General features: G+C 40.1%; 1 protein-coding gene across 2 annotated transcripts in view; it reads left to right on the forward strand.

Moving 5' to 3' along the window:
• soga1 (suppressor of glucose, autophagy associated 1) overlaps nucleotides 1-13,550 on the forward strand; it is a 123,048-nt gene that overhangs the window by 69,688 nt on the left and 39,810 nt on the right. For both annotated transcript variants that reach the window (XM_034209001.1, XM_034209002.1), the window contains exon 5: nucleotides 10,040-10,102. In XM_034209001.1, the coding sequence (XP_034064892.1) occupies nucleotides 10,040-10,102 (63 nt within the window). The remainder of the gene's footprint in view (nucleotides 1-10,039; nucleotides 10,103-13,550) is intronic.

Genomic DNA, 13,550 nt, shown 5'->3' on the forward strand with positions numbered 1-13,550 from the left:
TGTGTGTGTGTGTGTGTGTGTGTGTGTGTGTGTGTGTGTGTGTGTGTGTGTGTGTGTGTGTGTGTGTGTGTGGCTGTGTGGCTGTGTGGCTGTGTGGCTTTAGACAGATTCAGAGTGTCATATCAGTCTTGCAGCGCTTTGTTGCTGTGCTAATGCTATGCTAATGTGATGCTAATTGACCATTCACTCTGGCTTCAACGCTGATACACACAAGCGGAAGTGAGCTGAATCACTGTTGTTACATCATGCCGGTCGTACCAGCGCCATATATCTATACATCTATATGGCGCTGGGTCGTACAACAAAAAAAGACATGGTGGGAAAGATCTCAAGAGAAGTTTGTGATGCTAATAGCTGAGCTTTTAAATAATGATATTTCAATCCTATGCATTTGAATAATAAAAAAAGAAATTGGCTCCGACAGCTGAACAGTAGCTGCAGGAGTGAAGTGTGTTTCAGCTTCATGATTTATGGAGTAACGGCATCAGACTCACAGCAGGAGTCGGATCATCTATATCGGGCAGCGTAGGATTTTCATGTAGCCTTTGGCAGATTGATTAACCACAGTTTTTGACAGGGGAAGCCATCTGTGGAGACTGAGAGGTGATGAAAAGGTGTGTGAACTCAGTGGAGGTAAAGCTACTGAATCATTGCTAATCTTAATATGCCCATATAAAACATGTTGGAAGCAATGCTGTTTTCAGATATGATACACGGCCAATACTAAATGGTTTGTGTTATTGTGGTTTACTCAAGGTTCTTGCCAACATTTAGTACATTTCAGATAACATTTAAACATTTCATGAAAACATTATAATTGATCTTGACGCAATACTTTTTACTGAATGTGCAGGAATGTATCCTAAACTTGGAAATCCGTGTTCATCATACCAACGCCAATGGTCTTTTGAACATGTTTTGTGTTAGATGCCTGAATTAGGAGTCTGTGGTTAATACAAGTTTACGAGATGTTCCTGTTTTTTGTTATACTGCATACAATATTTCAATATACCCCAGTTGCAAATCTACTTCTTAAACGTCATCACGCTACACACGAGTCCGTCTTTAGCTTAGCGCTGGTTACATAAAGCCATGTGACGGTCATATCGTTCATTTTACAGCCTAAAGTTGGCGTTTTACTTCAGGCGATTGCATTTAAGCTTCAACAAAGTGGTTTTTCTATATGGGGATTATCCTGCTGAACAAAATGTGTAAAAGCAACATTGACTCAGATCTTGTTATGTAATGTCCAATGAAAATATATCTTTGCTTCTGTCGATGGAGCCATTGCGCTGCTCCTTTCCTGCAAGGCCTACATAAAGACATTATCATTGCACCACTCTTCAGAGCTTGAATGCATCGTATTGTAACTCTCCGAATTGGATATTTATACAACATTTTAAAATAAACAATCAGTGGCTAATCAATCATCCTTTTAAAAAGTTTGACACATGGCAGTGTTTTCTTACTTTTATACTTACAAAATAATATGCATCATTAGACACAAACTAAAACAAACAAACAAATACATGAAGTTAAAAAAATGTTTAAAAGAGTGTTGATCGAATCTGAACAAAATCCATACTGACATGATGGGTTTTCCTTGTGAGTTATTCTGAGCATTGGAATGGCAAGTGTAGTTTCAATGCTCCACTGCCTGGCTGGGGGAAAACACTAGATTTAAATCACTCTGTCTGTCTCAGTCTTACGGGGTCACGACCTTCTCTCCCTGACAAACCGAGTCACGGTTAGATAAATATTTCCCGGTCACCATATCTTATCTTTGTCCACCTCTCTAGAGTCTCTCCAAGTGCCTGGCTTTATCTTCCTCACACCTTCCCTGCAGTAATGTGGACACAGGGAGATACTGTGTACAAGCAGAGAGCAGATACAGTAACTGTGAGGGTATGTGGGCAAAAGTAAACAATGAAAGCTTTGTTTGATAGAAAGTCAAAGCTGGCGTCAACTAAATTGTTCCACATGCTCCTTTCGGTATAGTTCCTCTAGCCAATATCAGAATAAAGCAGTTCTATGAGATTGTGCAGTTTTTACTCATATTAACACTTTTAATGGAAAGTGTGTTGGCTTTAATTTGGACTCTTGTAGTTCATTCGTCTTTCTGGTGTTAATGAGCCAAACAGTTTGATGAATATGGAAAGCTTGTCCATCATTTACCACTCTGGCTAAACACTGGCCTGTTCTTTTCTCTCTTTTTTATCTATCCTTTTTTTAGGTTTTGATGGTGAAAATGACCTCACAACAAGAAAAAGTAAACATTATAAGTTATAAAGCGTAACATTGTTCAGTTTAGCACACTCGGAGGGTTTTGCAAACTACGGACTTCCTTGGTCTTAGTATGACCTTTAGCTTATTGATATATATTTATATATATTTTCATTTATTTTACTATTTCAATATAAGTGCAGACAATTTATGAATCCGACAAACACACTTAATTAGTAAAGGCGGAACTCACAGTCCAGGTAACTTTGACCTTAAAAAAACACATGTTGTCCATTACTGAAGATGTTATATGCTTTCTGTTACAATTCACAGAAATGGCTTATATTTTTAATTATACTCTGCACAGAAATGGGTTCAAACTCCAAATGAACTGGTTGACCAGACATACAACTGATTCCAGTTTTATCAGTGTACAATACTTTTGAGATACACAACTCATAATAAGGTACCAAAAATGATTGCTGCCTTGATGTTAACAATTATGAATGAAATACCTTGAGGTAATTATGCTTAAAGACTTTCAAATCACTCAGTTTTAACACAAATAAACAGTAAATATAATACTTCTGATTACCTAAAACACAGCAGCAGTAGTTGTGAAATGGTCAAAGTGATGTAAAGCTTTATTTGTAGGAAATGAACTAAAGCTACAGATCCACTGGGGTAGTAGTTAATGAACAACTTGAAGGCAAATAGTGATTTATTTCAGTTGAGATCTTCAACTCTTATAACAGACATCACAGCAGGCAAAGAGGCTTTGTGCCCATAGCGACGACAGTAAATTAGCTGTTTATTTCCTAATTCAGCGCTAGCGGGGTGTTGTAATGCTTTCACAAAAAGTGTGTGAGACACTGCGGAGTGTAGAAATCGCGTGAGTGTGAAGTCATGAGCTGAGCAGAGTGGGGATTTGGGGAACGCTGGTGTTGCTTTCATATTTTCTGCTCCGCTCCGTTGTGCTCTGAGCTGCTCTCCTCTGCAGCAGACAGAGAGGAGAGCTGCTTAACGCTGCATTTGCATCCTTGGAATTCACTAAAAGCTGTAATCAAGTGTGACTTAGAATAAATCTGACATTAGAGACTGCACGCAACGTCTCAAGTGCCCGTTTGTATTGTTATTAGGGCTGTCAGTCGATTAAAAATATTTAATCGCGATTAATGGCAAATTAATCGCAAATTAATACATATGAGTGGACAAATATGCTTTATGCTAATGTTTATTATCATTTGAACAATGACAAATATTCTCATGAATATTAAACACAACAACCTCTGAACATTACAAATATTCGCCTCAATTCAACCTGGAACCTCTCTCATACAATAATACAATACAAAGGTGTGTGTGTGTGTGTGTGTGTGTGTGTGTGTGTGTGTGTGTGTGTGTGTGTGTGTGTGTGTGTGTGTGTGTGTGTGTGTGTGTGTGTGTGTGTGTGTGTGTGTGTGTGTGTGTGTGTGTGGTGTGTGTGTTGTGTGTGTGTGTGTGTGTGTGTGTGTGTGTGTGTGTGTGTGTGTGTGTGTGTGTGTGTGTGTGTGTGTGTGTGTGTGTGTGTGTGTGTGTTGGATCGTTGGAGCTATGTGCAACTCAAGGCATATGCTCGAACGGGAGCTGCCTGGACGCTGCAATCATGTTGCGCACTATCCGTGCTGAGTGTGCTGACTTTTCGTACAATGTCCTACTGTCTGGCTTCCTGCATAAAGTCAAGTGCTCGGCGCAGTTGTGGCGAAATGTCGCTCCTCTGTTTTCATTTAAACAGCTCCGTATATCCGTTAGCGCAGCTAGCTAGCACCAGATGCTAACAACAACAATGCACGTAAGGTCTCTCGCTCGCTCGGGCCACACATACACACACCCTCCCGGTCCTCCCAACAGCCAGTCGGTGCCTGCCGGTGAGCGTGGAAGTGTGGTCTGCCACAAGCGGGCGGCAGGAGCGGGGCTGTCAGCATCAGCTTGTAGATGGTATTTTAAACTCGATGCGCTCTGAAACTACGGGGCGGCCGAGGAAAAAAAATACACATGCGTTAATCGCGTTAAAATAATTAGTGGCGTTAAAAAAAAATTGCGTTAACGCGTTAACTTGACAGCCCTAATTGTTATATTAACATTTATGATTGTTTTAACTGGTAAAAAGCAGGATTTTAGCAGAAAACATCACCTGTTTCCATCCATCCCTCTCACACACACATACACTTCATGGTTATGCAACCCATTGTGCGTTGCGTTGTGTAGACCCTTTGTTCCAGTGTGATGTAGAGACATGAGTGTTCTTTCAGCTGAAAAAGGCCCCTCGTCTGCGAGTGTCTCTCTCTCGCTGCAACACTTCAAATAATTAACTTTACCTCCCAGAAACCCACACTGCCTTCACATGCACACAAACAAACACACACTTTCACTCCTGGCAATATGATCTCATTTCTGCCCTCAGAGGAAATTATTAGCTAGATTTCACCGGCACATTTTCTAAACCTTTTGACTTGTTGAGTTATTTAGTGTCACTAATCGAGCTTTGGAAATATGATATAACAGTAGCTTTGGATGCTTTTTACCCAGAAATGTAGCTTTCTCCTATTACAGTTATTCCTTAGCCTAGAGATTGTCGTGTGTCCATGACCAACACAGAGTTGCTTTGACGTAAACAACCGCTGGAGATCCATGGTGCCGCCACATCTGTGTCTGGAACTAACTGCTCAATTCACATACCAGGAACTTGGAAACCAGAAAAAAAGTGTTTACGGTCACAGAATGATGTCTCCTTGTTTAGTTTCCAGTGTTAGAAACTAGCCAATATGTTTACTTTTGAAGATAAATGCTTTGGAAGTTGGAGTTAGCATGCAATTAAAACAAGACTATACTGTATTTTCTGTTAGGTACAATTACAAATATTGAGAAAAAAGGTATACATTAGTATTCGTTAATAGTATTTTTGAACTTAGATTTTGAAACTTCCCTTGCAACTAAAGGAAAGAACAACTCAAAATATCAGTCGGACACGTACACTCAGAGCGCTCTGAGGATTTAACGCCTGCTTGCATCGGGAGAGTCTGATCCCTGAGAGCATATCTGATTTTGGGGCTGCTTCCTCTCCCGCTCTCTCACTTCCTCAGAGAGCAATCTCATCTATTGTCAGTTAACCTGTGTGCCGGGCCGCGCCCTGACTAGGCTGTTAAAACCATATCTGCACACTGTGAAAACCTACTGTATGTAGTCGTAGTCCGTCGCCAAGGCAGTCAAATCTCAATCCAGCAGATTTATTTTTAAATATATCAGTGAATTGCTTCATCTCAAGGCGACAGGACACTATTTTTAATTCTAAGCATCTATTTCTAGCTGTCACCACTGAATACTTTTGCCCCTAATCCACAGCTGGGCAATATATTGATATAATACCAAGATTGTGATACATGACTAGATATTGTCCTAGCTTTTTGAACTTGTATCATCACATAAGTGACTTTTCCTCATTTGAAAGGCAGTACATTGATGTCATTTTCTGAAAATAACAGCTGTTTTGTTATATGCTTTTACTCTAAAGTCATTTCCGGCAATATGCTATGCTAAAAACAACAATATGTCGGCCTTTATCATGGTTCAAAAAGTGAAATCATTAAAGAAATATTTGACCTGCAGTATCAGCAGATTAATTCCATACCTGATATGTTATGTTAAACTAACATTAGGCACGACAATAAATCCCGTATCTTTGACGACATCTTGATTTTAACTCAAGAATCAGAAAATACACCAGGTATATTCAAAGTATTTAGTTCTCATTTGCTCCCTGTTTGCAGTCTCTTAACCTTGCAGAGCTCATAGCGTTTCGAAATCATGAGTTTCAGAATTATTTTTCCTAACTCTACCTCAGTATTGTCCATTTTCCTCTTACAAAGACATTTCTCCCCCTGCTGTGTATCGGTTGGTTGAACTGCAGAGCAGATCGGATTTGAAGTAGGCGAGTTTACACTGCTGTGCCTCCTCATCCATGACAGAGGAATGACAACATCTCTCTCTTTCCCTCTCTTTTTTATCACTGCCATCACTGTTGTTATCTGTCTCTCCAACTTCTCTCTCTGTCCTTCTCCATCTCTTCCTCTTCCCCCTTCTGTCCTCATCAGTTCCCTCCATCCCCCAGTCATAGGATGCTTTGTCTTTTTTTGTCTATAAAAATGTATCCATCTTTCTATGCATTAGTCATCGTTTTGTTTGACTATTTTCTCAGTATCATTAGCATTTCACCTGTATAGATTGAACAATGTGATAACTGTGCAGTATAGGGAGATGTTACCTTTTTGCTGCGGCTGTAAAAGCAGAGCCAGAAGCTGTTCAATATGTTATCAGATAACATGGAAGTCAACCTGTTATCTGATCTGCAGTGTAACTGTAGACCCGCAGGCTCGGAAACATTAGAACCAGGCTCTGGTCACACTCTGAGTGTGTGTGCTTTTACATAATGAAAATTCCACTTTTTGTAACTGTGAGAATAGGTGTTTTTTAAGGGGCTTGAAATTTAAGTCCAGAAAATCTTTTTTCTTTCTTTCCTCAATTAAGCGGTGAAACTGATGATGCAATTTGTACCTGAAGGCAACTCAGACATTTCTCTGGCTAACGATCATCCGTTTGGCAATTTTAGACAAATTGACTCAGCATTTTTTATGGTTCAGGTATCTAATTACCATTGTCTGCTGCTATGTGTTATTTTGCAGCACGTTCTGTACTGTTAGAGTCGAAGCAAGCCAGAGAATGTTCACAGGTCCGACTGACAGTGAAGGCAGCTTTTTGTCAGTCCTGGTGTCCTGTCACACTGTCATGACTTCCTGGGACCCTAGAATAGAACAGAGCTGTCGTTCATTGTATTAGTAACACCTAGGCTCTTCCTGCTATAACAAGTCAAACTGTCTCTTGTGGAAAAGGGCTATTAAAATAAATTGGGATGGCTCTGTCTCGCAATATAAGGAATAGAAAGTTACAAAACATGTAGTTAGTTTTTCTTACTAACTGCAACTGTATATAATTCCAATTGCTATTTCAAAATAATCAAAACTCAGGTATAAAGCTCCATTATCATGCCCATATTTGTGATGTAAGAATATCTTTATTTTAGCATTACTTCCCCATCCATAGTCTGAAAAAGAGCGCAATCACGTTTGAACTAAAGTCTATTTTTATACCACAACATTAGTTTTTTCACAGCTTCTACTTTGCTGATAATGCAAGAATAGCTCATGCAAATGACACAAGGTGTGATATTCATTGTCTTGAGCTCCCCTCTCAAAAGCCTAGCCAAAATTAAATTCAATCTCTTTCCATCAAGCCTCGCAGTTCGCCTGAACGCTGCTCAGCTAAAAGCCCGATCCAATAGTCCTGACATCCGTTCAACGTCCTGCCAGAATCAGTGGTTCCATTGTGGAACAGGCCTATCGATCAGTGAGTTAAGAGCCATTCATAGTGTTTGCCCCTGATAAACTGACCTTAAAGAGGGTTAGCATTCTTTTCAACCTTTACTATATATTATTATATTTTACTTACTGCTATTGTTTTTTTTCTCTCTCTATCTTCAAATAAATACCACCATCCTTACTGTTATTGGTTTTTAGAGGGCGATAAAACAACAAGGGTAGGGGTAGGATCTTCACCTGTGTCGGTTTTAAATGCAAAACATAAATAAAATAAAGAGGAAAGAAAAGATAAGTGAGTTATGAACCAGACATGGAGGGAGAGACTTAGAGAGGGAGCGAGGAGAGAAGAGTAAGAAGGTGAGAGAGGGAAAGACAGCGGGAGATGAAACATTTAAAGGTCGGGAAAAGTCCAAACTGTGATAGAGAGATAGAAAGAGGAGAGGTGAAGGGGTGTAATAGGCTTATGGAAATAAACATCAGACAAATAAACAAATCTCCTTCATGCTGATGCTGCACCGCAACTCCACCTGGACATGAGGAGCTATTGAGAAAATCCCTCAGTGCCGTATTTTTCTAAATTCATTTAAAATTAAATGTTGTGAAAATCTTCATGGAATATATTCACAGCATTATTAATATTTTTGTAATTATTATTATTATGAATACTTATTTTTGTAGTCCTCCTTTCTCATTTTCTTTTATTCTCCCCTTCATTTCCTCCTTTTGTTGTTGGTGGTTCGGTGCAGAGTAGCTTGTTTCCATGGAAACGGACTGAACCAGATGAGCTTATAGCTACTTGCCTGTGTGTGTGTGTGTGTGTGTGTGTGTGTGTGTGTGTGTGTGTGTGTGTGTGTGTGTGTGTGTGTGTGTGTGTGTGTGTGTGTGTGTGTGTGTGTGTGTCAGAGTGCGTGTGTCTGATTGAGTGGTGAAAAAGCATGATGATTTATGGGAGTCTAATGCATTAGGCACTCTGATGAAGGATGGTGTGTGTGTGTGTCTGTGTGTGTGTGTGTGTGTCCTGTGTGAGCACAGTAATTATTAGCAATGCTTCCCCAGTTATTATGTTCATGTCATTACGTAATTATATTTATGTTTTCTTCCCATTATTTTTCCTTTTATCTCTCTCGGTTGTTACACTTGTAACTCACATCTGTAATTCTGCACTCTTATCAGTGTCACCATGGTGATCTAAATGACTGTGGGGATGATCAACATCACCATAGCAATGACATCTGGAGATCAGTACGAGAGGGACAGAAACTGTGTTGGACAAGGCAAGCAAGGGCAAGTTGTCAAAAAACTGTCAAAATAAAATGAATCTTACTTTTGCACCACATGGCAATAGTGATAATGGACTTTTGGTTAAGTGTTTTAAGTGTCTGTTTCCTAAGGGACATTTAGTTTGTCTATCAAAGGGGCCCTTTTATGCAAATGTTCAGGTTCATATTTGTATTTTGTGTCTCTACTAGGACATGTTTCCATGCTTTAATGTTCAAAAAGCTCTTTATTTGTCTCATGCTGCCTGTGCTGCAGTACCTCTTTTCACCCTCTGTCTGAAACCAGAGCCCAGTGTGATTGGTTAGCTGGCCGGCTCTGTTGTGATTGGTCAACCGCTAAGAGATGCCCCACCCCTTAGCCTATCACATCACATACATGTGTTGGAGCGCTAGCCTATAGAAGCGCTAGTGTTACATAGTGATGAGGCGTTTCAGGCAGGGGGAGGGAGGGAGGAGTGTGGGACGGAAACTCCCTCTGGAGGGAACTTTGGGATTTTAGCCTTTGAAGACCGTTCACAAAAACCTATAACACACATGTTAAAATACTCATATAACGTGATACACTCGCAGAGTATCTTGCTAAACTGTTGGGAACTGGTCAGAATGCATCCTGCAAAACCTGCAATCATTTATTGTTGACTTCAAAATCCCGACAATGACAAAATTGCATTAGAATGAAAGGAACAGTGGATGATATATTTTCCCATGTCTGTGCAGCAGCTGGCAGTTGAGATGATGGCTCTGTTCGGATGAGATAAAGGTGAAATTATACAGGGGTTAGTGGTCAGTTGTGTTATGTAACATTCTAAACAGCTTATAATGGTGAACGTGTTTGAATAACTCTTGAGTCAGTGTAAGACAACAAAAACGCGAGCGTGTTGTTTAAACTCTTAGAGTCGCTAATGTCTGCTTTAGCACAGTACGGTAAAAAGATAAAACAGAAGTTGAAAGTAATTGGGATGAGTTTATCCTGAAAAATTGTAATACCTGCGTTGTATTCTTCTACAGGTCATATTTCACTCCCTCTGTGTTGATTTAGATCGAATCAATTCTTCATCTTATCTAGACTGCTCATAGCTGATGGTGTCCCAGCTAACTAATGACCGTCTGTATGTGTCTGTGTTACAGAACTCCCAGAAGAAAAGAGCAGCACGACCCAACAACAAACCTGACAAGAAGCTCTGCCCACAGGTAACACACACACACACACACACACACACACACACACACACACACACACACACACACACACACACTACCATGTTTTCCTCTAGATGGTCTAACAAATCAATAAGAGCCACAAAGTGCTGTCTCAGCAAGTCAACCTTTAAGACACTTAAACCTGGAGAGACTGCCACTTATCACACACACACACACACAAACACACACACACACACACACACACACACACACACACACACACACAATGATGGATAGAGCGCCATCTGAGATATTGCTGATCCTCAAAATGTGTTTTCCAGTTTCTCCACAGACATAACAAAAGTGTATCCGGCTTTATGTAATAGCATATTCATTATTACATAGATGTGTATTATTATATATTATGAGAGCATAAACACAGTCACACAATTCAATATGTCATATCATTACAACAGCAACCCTGTCTGAGATGTACACCTACTGTATTTTAATGTAATTGTATCCAACAATGCAGAGAAGGTCCCAGTATAAATAGGATGTTTTGCTTTTGGCTTCCTTTCATTCTCTTAATTTAATATATTTTGAAGATAAGCTTTATAATTGAAGTACATACAGGGTTTATGATCACTTTGTTTGTGAGTCATCCCTGAAACAGCTGTTTTTTCTTCTATTTTCTGCCTTTATATGCTGAATTATTTAGGATAAAAACATGTAAAAGTTGTCTATGTACACTAACCACAAGCTGTCATGTTGGAGATCTATCATGTTTGATCCCTTAAGTGTGTTCCTGCCTCTCATGACGGGGCTGTCTCTCTGCCGATTGTGACCTATTTCCTCTGGGGATCACACTCTATCTGTCCAAACAAGCCGTGTGCAGTTTGAAGCAGATAAATCTGACTGTTCTGTATCCCTCCTCATCTCCTCTTCATATTTAATTCTACCCTCCATCATGCCCTGCAGTCGTGTAATCACAATGCAGTCGTTTGCACACAATGTAATCTTCACATACTCAGTTTTTGTTTATGCTTGGATTACAGATCTGGATTCGAAACACACTTAAATCTCCCTCTTAGATCAGGCTCTCTTCCCTCCCCCAAAAATAACTACTATTCCCTTAAAGGTGGGGTAGGTAATTTTGGAGAAACCAGCTTGAGTGCGCTAGACTTTGAAAATACACAACCGGAAAAAATCTGCCACTTCCTTACAGAGCCCCTCCTCCAACACACACGAACGCGCACATGACCAATGAGGGCACGAGATAAGTTTGTGCACGGATGGCAGGCTGACAGGCAGGTAGGCCATCCAGTTATTTTAGCCGGGCCGGCTCAGATGATTGGTCGTGCTTTTTACAGTACTACGGCTTCCACTGATGACATTTCTTTTATGGCTTTTGTTGTCAAAGCACTTCAGATATTCATTGCTATCGGCATGTTAAGAGCATTCCATGGAATATAACAAAAAGTGTATCTCGAGCCGGTTTCTCAAACTTACCTACCCCACCTTTAACTACAATTCTAAATGTCCTTCCCTTCTTTAGTTTTCCACACCACTGAAATAATTCACACAGTTAAACAAAATTGAATCTCTGTTGAAGTAAGAAGTGTATGAGCTTAGATTAAAAACCCACAGGACTAACATATCGCCAAAGAAGGTGTTTGCGGTCAAGTTCATTCTCTCCCCAGCACCATGTCTACATCTGCTAATGCAAGCCTTTCTTTTCAAAGCCACATTCCATAAAAGGCCGTAAATTTGCTGGCTCTCTCTCTCGCTTAATGTGGTTGGAAGTGCTCCGCAGGCCGTAAAACAAATACAGCCACAGAACTGCCTGTGTGGAATGAGGTGCACAGGGTTAACTCAGACCAGCAGCAGTAAGAGCTTACATTGAGATGGAGATAAATACATGAATATGTATACTATTTATCTTGAGAGCCTACTCCTTAAAAAGTTGGATGTTGCTTTAACTGTTTTTTTGGCCACAAGGGGGCAAAAACACACCACAACAAGCCCTTGCTCATGTTTGTTTGGCAAACATTTTCATAATTCGCTTGTCCATTCTCAAATCCAGAAGATATGTGAGCATTTATGAAGTATTGTTAATAGCCACCATTCCTATATTCACTCCTCTAGCTCCTTATTTGTTCTGGCTCTTTGGCGGACAAATGCTCCACTATGTTCATTAGCTATTAGCTAACTGTATCTATCTGCGCTTTGGTGCTGGGCAGGCATTTTACATTGGGGTTATTCAAGCTTTTTTCTTTGAAAACAACTTTCCAAATGAGGTTTGTGGGAGCAGTAAGACTGACCAATCCTGTGCCTAAAATGTTACTCAGAGGTTTGTCAGAAATGACTTTCCTATTCACAACTGAGTCGATCGACAATGTCAATTCTGAAAAATTAAGTAACACATTCTTTATTTTACACACTAAAATGTACATTTGATTAATAATTTAATAATAATAATTCCTTACATTTATTATAGCGCTTTTCCAGATGCTCAAAGCGCTTTACAAATACACATTACACATATTTTGTATACATGCAATGGTCACTGTGGACAATACCCACAGGAGCAAGTTCAGGTGAAGTGTCTTGCCCAAGGACACAACGGCTTTACAGATGCAGCAGCGGCGGGTTTCACCCCTTGATCTGATGATCATTGCACAGCGCACTGCGCCACACCGTCCATCTTCACGCCTCGAAGTCATCGAGGCGCTTTTACAAGTACACATTGATATTATACATGTACTGTGGACATTACCCACAGGAGCAAATCCGGGTGAAGTGTCTTGCCCAAGGACACAACGGCCTGACGCCGTGGCGGCAGGAGCGGGTTTCGAACTGGAGTTCCCCAGCACCCCCCTTGATCTGATGATCACTGCGCCACCCGTCCCTGATTGACATATTTGTTCTGCTACAGCCTTATATGAACTAGCGGGACATATAGCTAAACGTTGCTAAGGCTAGCTAGTGTTTATTATGAATACATGTGGCCGTATACTAATATTCCTGAGTTACTTCCCTGATTATTCTTTGCTTGTGCTGCTGTTCAATTTCTGTTCAAACTTTCCCATTATCGAACTATCTGCTACTCTAACAACTTATTTTCATGCTATGTAAATCCAAATAGTTTAATATAGCCTACCAGATAGTAAATAGGATACTGCTTACAATGCTGTGCATACTGTTAAAGTCATTTTCTAAGTCATTGAGCTCAAAATTACAAATATGTATTCTGTATCTGTCTGTCAGTAATTATACACTTCATATGCTGTATGACATCTGAGGCAAACCACTAATGAGGGTTTTCTGGAGTTTCCTTTGTGTTTCTTTGTAAGAGCCTCACAAGGAACAAACACAGCATTACTCTGACCTCACCAGTTGGTAGCTGAAAGCCACAAGCTAGTCACATAGCTCTTTGTCGCTATTTTTCCAAGTTCAAGGCAGTTTTGAATAGAATGAAAAACCAATTCATCCCACT

This window comes from Gymnodraco acuticeps, unplaced genomic scaffold (genome assembly GCF_902827175.1).
Source record: "Gymnodraco acuticeps unplaced genomic scaffold, fGymAcu1.1, whole genome shotgun sequence".
In the NCBI taxonomy this organism is placed as follows: domain Eukaryota; kingdom Metazoa; phylum Chordata; class Actinopteri; order Perciformes; family Bathydraconidae; genus Gymnodraco; species Gymnodraco acuticeps.